We start from the raw sequence: 14,002 nt of genomic DNA, 5'->3' as shown, positions 1-14,002 counted from the left end.
CTTTGACAAAAAAAAAAAAAAAAAACATTTTTACATAACTAAAATCTTCGTTAAAAATATTATAATACATACTGACACAATCGGATTTGTACATTAATTGACGATAAAAAACAAATCGGATTTGTACACTAGTTGTTTTTTTTTTGTTTGGGTCACATTTCTAACTAAAATTAAGGAGGACGTGGCGATTGGCGATTGGCTATTTGAGAGTACCAAGTAATGGAAAAAAGCTAGTACAAATCTTTTCCTTATTTGTATATTTGAAAGAATTAATCGTAGGAAGGTAGCACAAAATTAAATAAAAAATCTTGGGGTTTCTAAACCTTATTTACAAATCATATTTCTATAATCAATTCATGTTCATAGAACATACATGTTCCCATGTAAATTGTTGTTCTTTCGAGCACGCAGACTTGCTAAAAGGTTTGGTTCTAAACTAAATCTCATGAAACAAGAGTTTTAGGTTGATCTATACAATAATTTTTTAAAAAATTATTGCAATAGGGTAGTTTCCCCTTTAAAAGTACCAACTTTGAGCCTATACACTCCAATATTTTGTTAATTATTTTAATGAGTTTTTATGATGGACCAAAAAAATGTTTTGCTTCATAATATAAATTGGGCAACTAATCTTCAGCCCCGGCCCAATATATTTGGGAGCCTTAGGGCAAACAATTTTTTTTTTTGCCTATTATTATATATAAATAAAAAATTTATAGATTTTTATAGTGAAAATTTTTATTTTAAAAATTTTGGGCTTTTTTATACATTTTCTTATAAAGAATTAGACTTCTTGAAATATAATTCTCATATTAATAATATTTTTAAAAAATATTTAGGCTTTTTTTACATGAAATTTTTTTTTTTAAAAAAGAAAGCCCCAGACCGTCGCACCTCCACCCCACCCCTCTAAGTCGGGGCTGCTAACCTTATTAAGATCCTTAAATCTATCAATGTCGCTGTAATAGAATTGTCTTGACGTGAGTTAATATGATTAAGTGAATATATATAACAATAATTTAACAAGCATAACTTTTCTTTTACATTGATTATTAAAATAAGCCAACCCAACCAATAAAATTATTTGTAAATATTTCCCAACTCCATGATTTATTTACTAAAAGTGTTCCAAAAATGTATATATAGATTTAATATATTTAGAGTAAATTTTTTTTGAGAAGTAATCCAAATATATTTTGAAATTTATTGTTTATCAATGTTCTCATAACAAAATGTAAATCTTTTTTTTTTTTGGTAAGAACAATATGTAAATTTCTTAAACAATGATTTTTTTTGTTATCATATCATTCCCTAGTCCAAAAAAACATAACAAAAAGTGGTAATAATTAGAGAACCGTTAGATTAGATTCATATCGGACGGTAAAGGATGTGATAACATAGCCGACTTACATGAGAGCGAAACACTGGAAAACCCAATTCCCCAAATTCTCCAATCTGAGAAAAATAGGGTTTCCGATTCAGACATCTGATTCGTCTTCTACCCAATTCAATCTTCGTCGCCAATATGCCGCAGAGACACTCGAAGAACAACAATGATCTTGCCTATTTCACTTACGACGAGAAGAAGAAGTTAGGTTATGGAACTCAGAGAGAGAGATTGGGGAAAGACTCGATTAAGCCCTTTGATGCTTGTTCTCTCTGCTTGAAGCCTTTCATCGATCCGATGTGTTGCCATAAAGGTCATGTCTTTTGCAGAGAGTGTATCCTCGAATGTTTCCTTGCTCAGAAGAAAGATATCCAAAGGTATAAACTTTTTGGAGTTTTTCTTTCAAAGTTTGCAACTTTTAAGTTCCTTTGTTATGTATTTATGAAAATATCAACACTTTGGATTGTCATTGAAGTTTCTAGCTTTGAATTCCTCATGTATCTGTTGTGAATTGGATGATTGAGGTTCTTAGACCAAGTCATGGATTAGATCAAGTCTCTTAAGCATTACTTTGATAACAAGTTGTTCTTCAAAGATCTGATTTTAATTTAATGCTTGAGTAGGGTTTGTTTAGTAAGACTTAGACTTTTGAGTATACCTTAAGGAGTACTGGTTTTGTTACTACTAGTCCCACTCCAATAGCTTTTGAGAAGGAGAAGATGATGACTTTACTTGAGTTTTAGCATGAAGTTTCTAGCTTTAGGATCTAGATAGGATTACATCTTGTGTGGATTAGATGATTGAAGTTTTTAGATCAAGTCATGGATTAGATCAGGTCTCTACTTGCTTGGATTAGATTCGTTGGATTTCATTGTAGTCATTGTCTGAAACGACATCGTAAACATTACTCTGATAACAAGTTGTCCTTGAAAGATCTGAGTTTTAATTTAATGCTTGAGTAGGGGTTGTTTGGTAAGAGTTAAGACTTTTGAGTATACCTTAAGGAGTACTGGTTTTTACACTACTAGTCTCACAGTTTTAGTCCCACAGTTTTTGAGAAGGAGAAGCTAATAACTTTACTTGAGTTGTAGCATGAAAGCTTGGATAAACCTATGGAGTGATAACTAAAGTAATGTTCAAATTGATTTTGATGCTCAGATCATGTCTCTATCTCTACTTGCTTAGATTGGATTCGTTGGGTTAAATGAGTACGGGTCTCAGGGTTAGCATATGGTTGCATGTGATTGTTTGAGCTTGTATATCAATAACTGCTGGAGTAGAAACTTTTGGATCCGACTCTCCTCACTTGTTAGGACTTAGGACTTGTTGGGATTTTCAAGATTGCGTTTTTTTTAAACGATTTTGTGTCTGATTTATCTTTGTTCTGTATGTTTAAGATACTGATATGTAGTACTGAGATGTTTTTAGGAGGCTTGCTGCACATACGTCTCAAAAGAAGCAAGATAAGGATGAAGAAGAAGAGAGGCTAATGTTACAAAAGGCGAGAGAGCTCGATGAATTTGATCAGCAAAACCATAGTGCAATGCCTCGAAACAGTGATAAGAACCACAATGACGACAAGAATGGTTTTCATGGGGCGAACAGTGTGAAGACAACTTCCTTTGAAGAAGAAGCGCTTAAAACGATGAAAGCCTTCTGGCTCCCATCAGCTACACCAGCAGCTTCAGTCAGAGTAGATGCTCCAGAAACTCACACAGTCTGTCCAGAGGGCAAAGAGAAGCTCAAGCTTAAGAACCTCTTTGCAATTCGTTTCACAGAAGACAACAGCGAAGAAGAAGAGAACAAGCCGAAATCAGCATCTTCAAGCTCTTATGATAAATCCTACATCTGCCCGAGCTGCAAAGTCACTCTCACCAACACAATGTCCCTCGTGGCACTTAGCTCATGCGGACATGTTTTCTGCAAGAAGTGTGCTGAAAAGTTTATGCCCGTCGACAAAGTCTGTCTTGTGTGTGACAAGCCTTGCAAGGACAGGAACTTGGTTGGGTTAAAGAAAGGAGGCACAGGTTTCGCTGAGCACGACGATCATCTTGAGGCTAAGGAGTACAAGCATTTGGGTAGTGGCTCTGGTTTGGGGCTTGTGAGGCCGGTTAAGACATGATGTAACCACAACAAATGTTCTATTCCAATTACAGAAAAGTATCCTTGATTTTGTATACATTTCACTCCTTATGGCCTGTATCCTTTGCTACAACTAAAAGACACTACTTTCTCTATTTTGGCTCTTGATTTCGTCCTTTTGATTAGATCCTATTTGACAATATCTGTGTCCCTTCCCTATACAGAGAAAAGTCAAGTGCTTTTAACTGATATATCAATTCAAATATTCTTCTTTTAGGCTATGGACAGGCTCTCTGTTTTGTTATCCTTCTCTGATTTTTTTATCTCCTAGTTCGAGTCTCTTAGGAGACTTAGTTAGTTGAGACTTGAGACTCAAACTTTTTGTTTTGTAAAAGATAGTTGAGAGTCAAAACTTCTGTCGAATGTTTTAAATTTGTTTCGTGGTCTTCCAAAATTTACATTCTAAGGTTTGGTAAAAATTTATTTCAAATTCAGGGGGATATAAAATTGCAAAGATACAAAAACTCCATGAGCTGTCCAAAATGTTAGCCAATAATTTATCTGAAACACAAAACAGCTTGTAATGATCTCATTTTATAGTTTCTTAGGCACGTATTAATATTTGTTTAATTTCATTTGTACGTGTGGCAGAGACGTTTAGTAAAACATATGATCACACTTTTACTAGATTTTTTGTTTAAAGTTTCCATAATGACCCACATAGATAGTGATCGAACTCCACTAAGTCGCGTTACCCCGCGTAGTAGGGATTGGCTATGGATCGGGCTTTGTCGATCCAAAGATGTCAAAAAAAAAAAAGATAGTGATCGAACCATGCCTTTGACCATGCATCATGCAATCATGCATGTTCATTTGTACAATTAAATGTTACTTTCTTTCCATTTTTTTTTCATTTTAAATGGCTAAAAATTCCTAACATATTCTTAGATATTGATTTTTTTTCTTCTTTTCTAGAGATCCTGTTTCAAATTTTTTCTTGCTTCCTTTTTTAAAAAATTGTTCTTAACATATATATTTTTTGAAAAAGTCAAGATGAACACAATATACTATATTTTGATTAAAAAAAAAAAAAAACAATATGAGAATAAAGTGTCCCTAATACAACTAAAAATAAGAATGATGAACTACAAATATTTTTTCTTTGGAAAGTGGAGCATTCTATATATATATATATGTGTGTGTGTTTAATATTAAGAAAACTAGATTATATGGGTTCGTTTTAGGTAAAAAAAATCAAATGTTCTTGATAATTACTTCAAATATATCATTTAACAAAAATAATTAAATATATATGACCTTTGTAAACAAAAATTTTGGCTCTACCATTGATTATTATCAGTTATACGATTTTATTTATCGGCGCTCTTTTTTAGTTTATTGTGAGTAATTTTTCTATATGTATGTAATTCATTTGAAAGACCTTCTTTAGATAAATTATATAAATCTGACTAAAAAAAAGATAAATTATACACATACATAGAGTTATCTATATATGTAATTTCCCCTTAATTTTGTAGTTAGACTTGGCAACCTAAGGAGCATGAGAGTTTTCCGCATACATGGTGTTATGTTTGATTGTTGCATGTTTTGCGATAGCAAATGCTCATGTAGAAGGTGCCATAGTTGAAGAGCTATCTTTCATGTGCTTTGAATTTATTCAGGTTTTCGTACTTCTTCTTATAATAAATTTGATAACACCAAAAAGTTTCATTTATACTATTTTTAACTAAGATTTATAATTTTTTCTTAAGTCATTTATTGTGGGTCTAGGCATAGCCGAGGCTATAATATCTTCATTGAGGCTTATTACCAAAGCGTTATTCGATAGATCTCCAAACTCTCTTCGAAAAGACGCTTATATATTAATCTATGTACTTATTTATTTAACTTGCCAGCGCGCTTTTTTTTCTTGAAATTAGTTATACTATTTTAAATAATTTAAGATCAACTGCAATGCTATTCTTGGCATTTTCGAAGTTGATCGAGTTCATTTGCATTTTTCTCAACATACATATTCTTCAAAAGCTACCACTGGTGAAGTATTATCGAGATCATTTGCATGCTCATATAAGCCTCATTAAAAACTATCTAACTGTTTGTCTTCTTGCAGTTACTCCTAAAAGCAACTACAATGTAAATTGTTCTATGTAAACTTGTAGATGTAACTATTCATGTTTTTTTTAATAGTTTGGCACAAAGATTGTACTTATAGTGATGCAATGATTTCGTTTGTTAATGTCATGATGATTCTCTTCAATTTTAGGTTTGAATTTTCTTATTTAGTTCAATAATTTGTTTTTTTTAATTAAAAGGTTTATTTCAATAATTTATTAATTAATTTACATCTACTTTCATTTCTAAAATTAGAGTAAATCTCTTAATTATAAATAAAAAATGCTCCTCTTTAATTCTAGGTAATTTTCTCATTAATTAAATAAATAAATTTTAAATGCATGTTTACTATCCAATCTAAGTTTTTGAAGATTTTATTTCCTTAAATCTAGAGAATCCAGTATGTATGTTACATTTTCCTTTTTTGTTTAAATGGAGAATCCAAATACTATTTTAGTGATAATTTTATTTTATATATATATATATATATATATATATATATAAAATGGGACATTTTGAAAACCATCCTAATTATGAGTTTTAGTTTGAAAAATATCTTCTTCTTTTTTTAATTTTAAATAAAAACTACATTTTTATATATGTAATATGATATTTTTTCCAGATTTATGTTAGAATCTATATTTTTAATAAATCAAAACTAAATTTGAAATTTGGAGATTAAGATAAACTGAATTCGGAAAAAATATTAATTATGATATATTTATTTTAATAGAAGGATGGTTTATTAAAAATTATTAAGATAATATCTAAAAATATGATAAAGTTTATAGCTTAATATTTATCATGTTATATAAAGCAAAAAAAATCCAAAACTCTAAACATATGAACTCAATTGCAAGGTAAAGGTTTAAACTATTTACCTAAATAGGCACAAGTTCGGGTAACTTTTCATGTGATAGAATATTCACTTTTAAATATTAGAATATTTATTATTAATTTTTTAAGAAATATTTAGGATAACATATCCTTAAAAAATATTAAAATAACAATTTCTTAAAAATAAAACATTTATTTAGTATTAAAAATCGTTATATATCAAAAATTGATTTTATATTTAAACATTTATTTTATATTTTATATTTTTTGATGCGGTGATTGTCGTTCATTCACAACAATGATAATTTTCAGTTGTTTCTTTTTCTTTTTTCCAACCTTACATTAAATTAATATTTTTTTGGAGATCCGTTTTAATTTCTAGATTTACTGTATAATATCTTTGATTAAAAATGAAAAGTAATTCGTGATTTTCTTCAATGTTTTTTTGGTTTCTTATTTTCTTTGTTTAAGTTAATTTCTTAATTAATTGATCCGGCTTAATTTCTAGAATTAAGGTATGATTAAAAAATGAAAATGATGTGCTTAAATTCTAGATAATTTTATTATTAATTAAAATGTAATTAAAATAAGAAGATAGAAATTGATGTTTATTACCCAATAAAGTTTTGAGATTTCCTAATATCTAGGGTATTCAGTTTTTGTATTGAATCTAAAAATATTTTAATGATACTTTTTTCCAAAAAAATATTTCAAATTTTAAAACTAGCGCAAACAAAGAATGGAAACTAACTTTAGTTTATCTCCACCAATTTCCTTAAAGATCTATTGTTATTTGACCTAATGTTATTGGGTAATCTATTTCACCACGAAAACATATATCGGGCCTAGTTTGGGTCGTAATATGGCCCAAAACGAATTACATCTTCTATATATCTCACTTTCATGTCTCTCTCTAAACCTATTGTTTACTTTTGACGAAACGATGAAGCCAGAATCCAAAAGACATTCCGAAAAAAGAAGAATTAAGATCAACGATGATGGAGGTTCTTCTTTTGATCTAAGTTCCCTCAAAGAAGCTATCAACAACGCAAGCGACAAGGCTCTTCTTGTGAAGACTAATGTCCCGACAAAGAAAAAAAGTGCATTCGATCTAACTTCGATGTCACAAGCATTATCTTCTGTGGATCGTTTTAATAATCGGAAACTTTATATCAAGACAGTTTTAGCGATGAATAGGCATGTCAAAGCAGTAGCGGAGAGGGAAGCAATGAAGCAGCGATTACTAACCCTACTTACGATATGCGACAAATATTCATGTAAAAATTAATTAGGGTTTTATTGATTTAGGTTAATCTCTTTTTTAGTTGTTTTGTTTGTTGCTATGATGCGGCGATTGTTTGTTTGTTCTAATCACAATGATTCTCTTTTCCTTTTAGGTTTGGGGTTTGTGTTAAACTTTTGGTTGATCCGTTTTAATTTCTAGGATTAAATGATTTAAATCATTAAAGTATATATCTTGATTAAAAATATCCCAAAAAGAAACTTTGCTTAAATTCTTGATAATTTTTCCATTCACTAAACAAAAAGTAATTAAAATATATATTTAGTTAAGAACTAAAAACGTGAACAACAGAACTCTAGAGTTTAATGGAAAATGCTTCAGATACCATGGGACAATTGAGGCTATAGATGCTTTGAACTTCAATGGAATTTTCGTCCCTAAGTTTTGGTTCATCACAAATACGATTTTATGTTGACTGAGATAAATCTGTTCATTATCATATTGTTTTTAGTATTTTTATGATGAACGGCTGAATTCATCAATCAAATATTTTGTTTTAATACTTTTCTTAAATTGAACCTTCTTTTGTATTTGCATCACCTCCGTAACTTAACCAACACTAATAAAAAAGATATGGTTCTAATAAATTTTAGTTTGCTTATTATTTTTTGTATAATATAGTTAGACTATTATTTTTCTTATTAGATCAATCATTGAAACAATTGGAACACCATTCATAAGAGTTGCATGCTCTCACAATTGGAGGTAAGCCTTTTACCCTCTCCGCAAGAGATCTACTCATGAATTTTACTTGCTTTAATGTAGTTAATATAGAGCCAAGAAAAGTACTATACATTTTAGTTGATTTATGAATAGTACTAGTGGTCGTCGATGTTTAATTGTGAACTTGTTGCTCTCAAAGTTTCTCTAGCTCCATAAGCTTATAAATATTCCTTAAGTTTAAAATGCAGTCTTATCGTACTACAATGCCGATCCATATCTAAATCCCAGCAAACTGGTGCTTTACACATCTAAATAAATTTTAGTTGTTAGGGACATCAAATTCGTGTAAAAATCTTATAGTCTAGTTGTCATTGTCTTAATTATCCTTATAAGGTGGCGAGTTCAATCCCTGCTTTGCCAAACTTTGTAACAATTTCTATATATTAATTTGTAAATGATCAAGTAGATTTTTTTGACTTTAGACATTAAAAACCTTTGGACCGGCCCGGCCATACGATATAATACGATGTTTTATTACCAAGATATTAAGAAACCAAGAATCACCAAAACAAATTTGCCTAGTTTAGTTTGGTTTGAACATAAAGTTGTTGGGTTTAGTTAAAAAAACTTAACCCAACAACTCTTTATAAAAGTAATAGTTTCATATGGGATTAAAACAGAGAAAATTGGGTCTAGTCTAGACATGTGACTACGAATGTAATATACAGTATACGTTTACATATAAATTACATTTCTCATAACAGCTAGATGAAAACTAAAATCATTAAAGTAAACTCATTAATGACTTAGGTAACTTTCTTCATTGCTACTAGGTGCAGTTACTAGATTACTTTTTGCAATTTTTTTTTGGTGGGCACTTTTTGCAATTGCTAACAAATTGATTTGAAAACCAAAAGAAATCAATCAAATTTAATAGTTATATTTATTAGGATCATATTCTTTTTTTTTTTGTCTTAAATAACATATAATCTTAAGAAATATATTAATATAGTAGGTAAATTAATAGAAAATTTAACTGAAAATCCTAAAACAAGTAGAAATCTTCAACCACAGTTGAACAAAAAAAACAAAGCAATCTTCAACCATAAGAATCTAATTTCTAATTTCTTTCAAACAAACAAATATTTATAATTATATATAATATTTCATTAATCACACGCATTTAGCGGAGTAAAACCAAATCTTCTATAATTAAATTAAAGATATATTCCCTTCTTTATCAGATTTATTTTATTTTTGAGCCGAAATTTCTTAATTACACCATTACTTATGAATCTTTTTTCCAATTTTTGTTTCTCGCTTGTTTTTGTTAACGAATCATTTTCGGATGAAATTTGTTACGATTCACTAATCAGATAAATCCAATGATTTCGGAAATCAAGAATCTTTTTATAAAATATCTCATGTTCATAGCCTCATAGGTTTTTGGGGTTTTCTTACATCGTTCCCTGCCAACTTTGAAGAAGGTTTCCTTAAGGTTAGCTTTTTTTTTTCTTATTCGTAGACTTTTCTTTATCTTTGATCAATGATCTTAACCTTCAATTTCTTAAAGCATCATGTGTTCGTTCCATAATTATAATCCAACTTACTCAAGTTCTATCTCTTAGTAAACTTTTTTTTTCTTTGAACTTCTAATCGTCGAACGAATATTTACTGGGGAATCAAAAGGAATTATGAATATCGGGAGTTTTTTTTTTTTTTTTTGTGAAATACTCAAAATTGTGAAGAAATTGATTCAGAAAGTTAGAGTTTATACATAGGTAAGAAACCCTAAGAAGTTGAAATGTTAGTACTTTCAATAATGGACGAAATTATTTTTCTAGTAAGTATAAAATGTATATATTCTACTATTGTTTTGAAGATTTTCAAGGTTTAGAGGATTTGTGATTGCCCGATGAGTAATCCAGAGGATATCCCTAGCAGGCTCGAGGTTAGTGTACACCTTCATATTAACCAATCATTCATAAAGTCTATATTACATATTAATTATCATGTATAGTGTATATATATGCAACTTCTGAAATAAATTTGATAATGAACAGGGCAAGAATGCAGCACGACTTGTGTGTTGTTTCCTTGGAGTAGGGTCTCTCGTGGCATGGAATGCAATGCTGACCATCACTGATTACTATTATCAAATTTTCCCGGTATGACTCTAAGCAATTTTTCGGTATTAAGATAAATCGTTTCAGTCGATATATATATCAGTTTAATTCGATATGTGTTCTTTTGCTTTTCTTGGTTAACAACAGAAATATCATCCTTCGAGGGTGCTAACAATAGTTTACCAATTGGTTGCGAATGTGTTTATAATAACACTTGCTACTAAAGAAGCTAAGCTCAATACTCGACTTCGTAACATTTTGGGGTACAGCATTTATACCGTTAGTACCTTTTGTCTCATCATTGTAAGTACTCTCAATTGTCTTATTAATTCTTTCTTTTGTAACGTCGGTTTTATAAATATAAAGTTGTGATTTTTATTTTGATTTGGGTTGGTGAAGTTGGATCTTGCTTCGCATGGCAGTGGAAGCGTAGTAGCATATGTGGTGTTATGTTTGATAGTTGCTCTTTTCGGGCTCGCTGATGCTTTTGTACAAGGTGCAATGGTTGGAGATTTGTCCTTCATGTGCCCCGACTTCATCCAGGTTAAAACTTGTTATTTTTTGCAATAGTAATATCCATCTAACTTTATGTTGTTACTTGCTAAAATGTTTGATTATTTTATCAGGCGTTCATGGCTGGTTTAGGCATAGCTGGAGCTCTAACATCTGGATTAAGGCTTATTACGAAAGCAATCTTCGACAAATCGCCTGATGGTCTTCGAAAAGGCGCTTGTAATGTCTCTCCAACAAATTCTTAAATTTTAACTTTTGTTACATATATATTATACAATTTAATTAAGCTAAATTTAACCATCATGTGTGTTTTTTTTTCCGCAGTGTTGTTCATAGGAATAGCAACATTGATTGAGTTAGCCTGTGTCTTTTTATATACATTAGTCTTTGCTAAACTCCCTATCGTGAAATACTACCGCACCAAAGCTGCGAAAGAAGGAGCCAAAACCGTTTCTGCGGATCTGGCCGCAGCTGGCCTCCAAGAGCAAGCTGAACAGGTACCTTCCGGTTATATTTTATATCCGATACGGTTTTTTTTATTTCACTAATTCAGCTCTCTCTTTAATTTTGATCCTCATAAAAGGTTCACCAAATGGACGAGTCCAAGATCCAAAAACTAACCAAGAAGCAGTTACTTCGGCAAAACATAGATCTTGGAATAAATCTATCCTTGATTTACGTGGTGACACTATCGATCTTCCCAGGATTTCTTTACGAGAACACAGGAGAACATCGATTGGGCGATTGGTATGCAACATTAACATAAACAAACCACTCCATTCTCATATTTGTTAGTTACATAAAAATATTACTATTTATGTTTTGATGTGTTGAACTTAAGGTATGCACCGGTTCTAGTAGCCATGTATAACGGGTGGGATGCGATCTCAAGGTTCATTCCCTCGATCAAAGGATTAGCACTAGAGTCGAGGAAATGGATCACGGTCTGCGTTGTGGCACGTTTCTTGCTCGTCCCGGCCTTTTACTTTACCGCTAAATACGCAGATCAAGGATGGATGCTTTTCCTCACCTCTTTCTTGGGATTGAGTAACGGTTATTTAACCGTTTGTATCTTCAGCACTGCACCAAAGGGTTACAATGTAAGTTACTTACAATAGTCAATCTCGGTTCGATTTGGTTTTATATTACCGGTTATGTTGATTTGTGGTTCAATCAAATTTGTATAGGGACCCGAAGCAAATGCGTTAGGGAATTTGATGTGTGTGTTTCTATTGGGAGGGATCTTCGCTGGAGTTTGTTTGGGTTGGCTCTGGCTCATTGGCAACGATTCTTTTTAAAGATATAACTATTATTTATTTTTTGCTGCTTAGTGCAAAATTATTAAATTCAACTCATTACGTTTAACGGTTTAATGTGTGTTTTTTTTTTACCGTCTAGATTTATTATTAATTACAAATTATGAAAACTGTTACATAGACGATTCTACAACTGACAATTTCTGCCGATCCTTAGTAGATCCACAACAGACTACACTTCTTTCTTCATGATCTTGATGAATACTTTCAATGATCCACGACCTAGCGACACTTCCTTCTCTGCGTAGAATCCTGGCGCACAGCTATAATTGTACATCGCTGGAGATCTCCTGCACACTTGCCTCAATTAATCTGCAAATTTGTTAATAAATCGCAATATCTGGGACTCGAACCCCAGAACTCTTAGTGCAGAAGCATTAATCAACCTTTGGTCAACCAATGGGCCAAGGGGACTTCCACTGGTTTAATGTGTTTTTAAGAAATTAATTCTTCAGGCTTTGTCTAAAATTTACTTTTATTTCAAATGTAACTAGTGGGTGTAACAAGTTATGTTCAGTTGGATCATTTCAACTAGTTGCATTGAGTATATTTTTCTCAATCAAATAAATTATAAAAATATGTAATATTGAGGTTGGAGGATACATATTGAAAAAATTACAAGATCTACCACATTTTCCCTATTTGTTTCAAGATCTACCACATTCTTCTCCATCTTTCAACTCATACCACATTTGTCTGTGAATTGTCAATTTTGCCCTCACAGACAGTTCCCGCCTGCGCCTGGCAACGAGTTGACATTCGCACCTTCTCGTTTCCCTATTAACCCTCGAGACCCGTGCAAAATTACACCCCACAAACTTCTCTCCCCTGCGAGAAGTGTAACCGCTTTCGTCTCTCATTCACTTTCCCTTTCTCTTTCTTCTCCTTCTCCTCTCATCGGAAGTTAGTTACGGTAAACCATTTTCGGCAGATTCTTTGAATGTAACTGACACTCGATTTTGTCCCTCATACTTGATTAATCACAAGTTAGTTTGTAGTCATCTAATTATTGGTTCGTAGTCATCTAATTTGACTTAATCGTGTCGTCCCCAATTTCTAGGGTTTCTGTCCATCTGCATGCTCCTTTTCCACTGTTCGATTTTCAAAGAAATTCTTAATTTTTTCTTCTGTTTTCTCTCCTCCGCCGCAGATGAAGTCCTCCTCCAGTAAATTGAAACAAAAGTCTCCGCTTGGAAGTTCCAGGCGCCCGGTTTCCTTTGAAGACGACGACGACCCTTTTGTCTCCGCCAAGTCAACCGCGACCCACTCAAATTCTCCATATCAGCCGCGACCGGAGATCCCGGTAGTAATTAGGGACAAACTTCCGAAAAGGCTCTACGCCACTGACTGCTATCCGCCTCTCGGACGTATTAATGCTTATTCAAAGCCGGAGTATCTGCTCGATCTCGTCGAAATCCTAGAAGGGACGAAAGAGTTAAATTATCTCCGCGCCTCATGCTTTGGCCCGCTGTTTCAGCTTCCTGTCCGCAAATGTTCGTTTTCCGGCAAATTAGTACATCAGATGTTGTGTAGAGGCGTCTACACAAGGAAAAAACACGAGCTATGGTTTATTTTTGCCGGTCAGCCATTCCGTTTTTCGTTAAGAGAATTTGCCATTCTCACTGGTCTGGATTGTCGGCCG

The 14,002-nt window shown here is 32.1% G+C and overlaps 2 protein-coding genes across 2 annotated transcripts; both read left to right on the top strand.

The window, feature by feature from the left end:
- The first annotated feature begins 1,371 nt into the window (after positions 1–1,371).
- On the top strand, positions 1,372–3,669 carry LOC9324142 (nitric oxide synthase-interacting protein homolog). Its single transcript, XM_021034449.1, has 2 exons — positions 1,372–1,764; positions 2,816–3,669. The coding sequence occupies exons 1-2, from the start codon at positions 1,526–1,528 to the stop codon at positions 3,507–3,509; spliced, it is 933 nt and encodes a 310-aa protein (XP_020890108.1). The 5' UTR covers positions 1,372–1,525; the 3' UTR covers positions 3,510–3,669.
- A 5,768-nt stretch (positions 3,670–9,437) lies between these two features.
- Positions 9,438–12,461, top strand: LOC9322593 (equilibrative nucleotide transporter 7). Its single transcript, XM_002888031.2, has 10 exons — positions 9,438–9,903; positions 10,288–10,356; positions 10,469–10,573; positions 10,679–10,834; positions 10,931–11,074; positions 11,158–11,263; positions 11,369–11,541; positions 11,628–11,791; positions 11,886–12,144; positions 12,232–12,461. The coding sequence occupies exons 2-10, from the start codon at positions 10,321–10,323 to the stop codon at positions 12,340–12,342; spliced, it is 1,254 nt and encodes a 417-aa protein (XP_002888077.1). The 5' UTR covers positions 9,438–9,903; positions 10,288–10,320; the 3' UTR covers positions 12,343–12,461.
- The last annotated feature ends 1,541 nt before the right edge of the window (positions 12,462–14,002 follow it).

Source organism: Arabidopsis lyrata, assembly GCF_000004255.2.
Source record: "Arabidopsis lyrata subsp. lyrata unplaced genomic scaffold ARALYscaffold_2, whole genome shotgun sequence".
Classification (NCBI taxonomy): domain Eukaryota; kingdom Viridiplantae; phylum Streptophyta; class Magnoliopsida; order Brassicales; family Brassicaceae; genus Arabidopsis; species Arabidopsis lyrata.
Note: the sequence above shows the minus strand (reverse complement) of the source record. Positions and strands in the feature narration are given on the sequence as shown.

Excerpts from the sequence above, each read along its gene's own strand:
- LOC9324142 (XM_021034449.1), top strand. The coding sequence starts at position 1,526 with ATGCCGCAGAGACACTCGAAGAACAACAATGATCTTGCCTATTTCACT. Across the intron at positions 1,765-2,815 it reads CAGAAGAAAGATATCCAAAG|GAGGCTTGCTGCACATACGT; the intron begins GTATAAACTTTT and ends AGATGTTTTTAG.
- LOC9322593 (XM_002888031.2), top strand. The coding sequence starts at position 10,321 with ATGAGTAATCCAGAGGATATCCCTAGCAGGCTCGAG. Across the intron at positions 10,357-10,468 it reads ATATCCCTAGCAGGCTCGAG|GGCAAGAATGCAGCACGACT; the intron begins GTTAGTGTACAC and ends GATAATGAACAG. Across the intron at positions 11,792-11,885 it reads GAACATCGATTGGGCGATTG|GTATGCACCGGTTCTAGTAG; the intron begins GTATGCAACATT and ends GTTGAACTTAAG.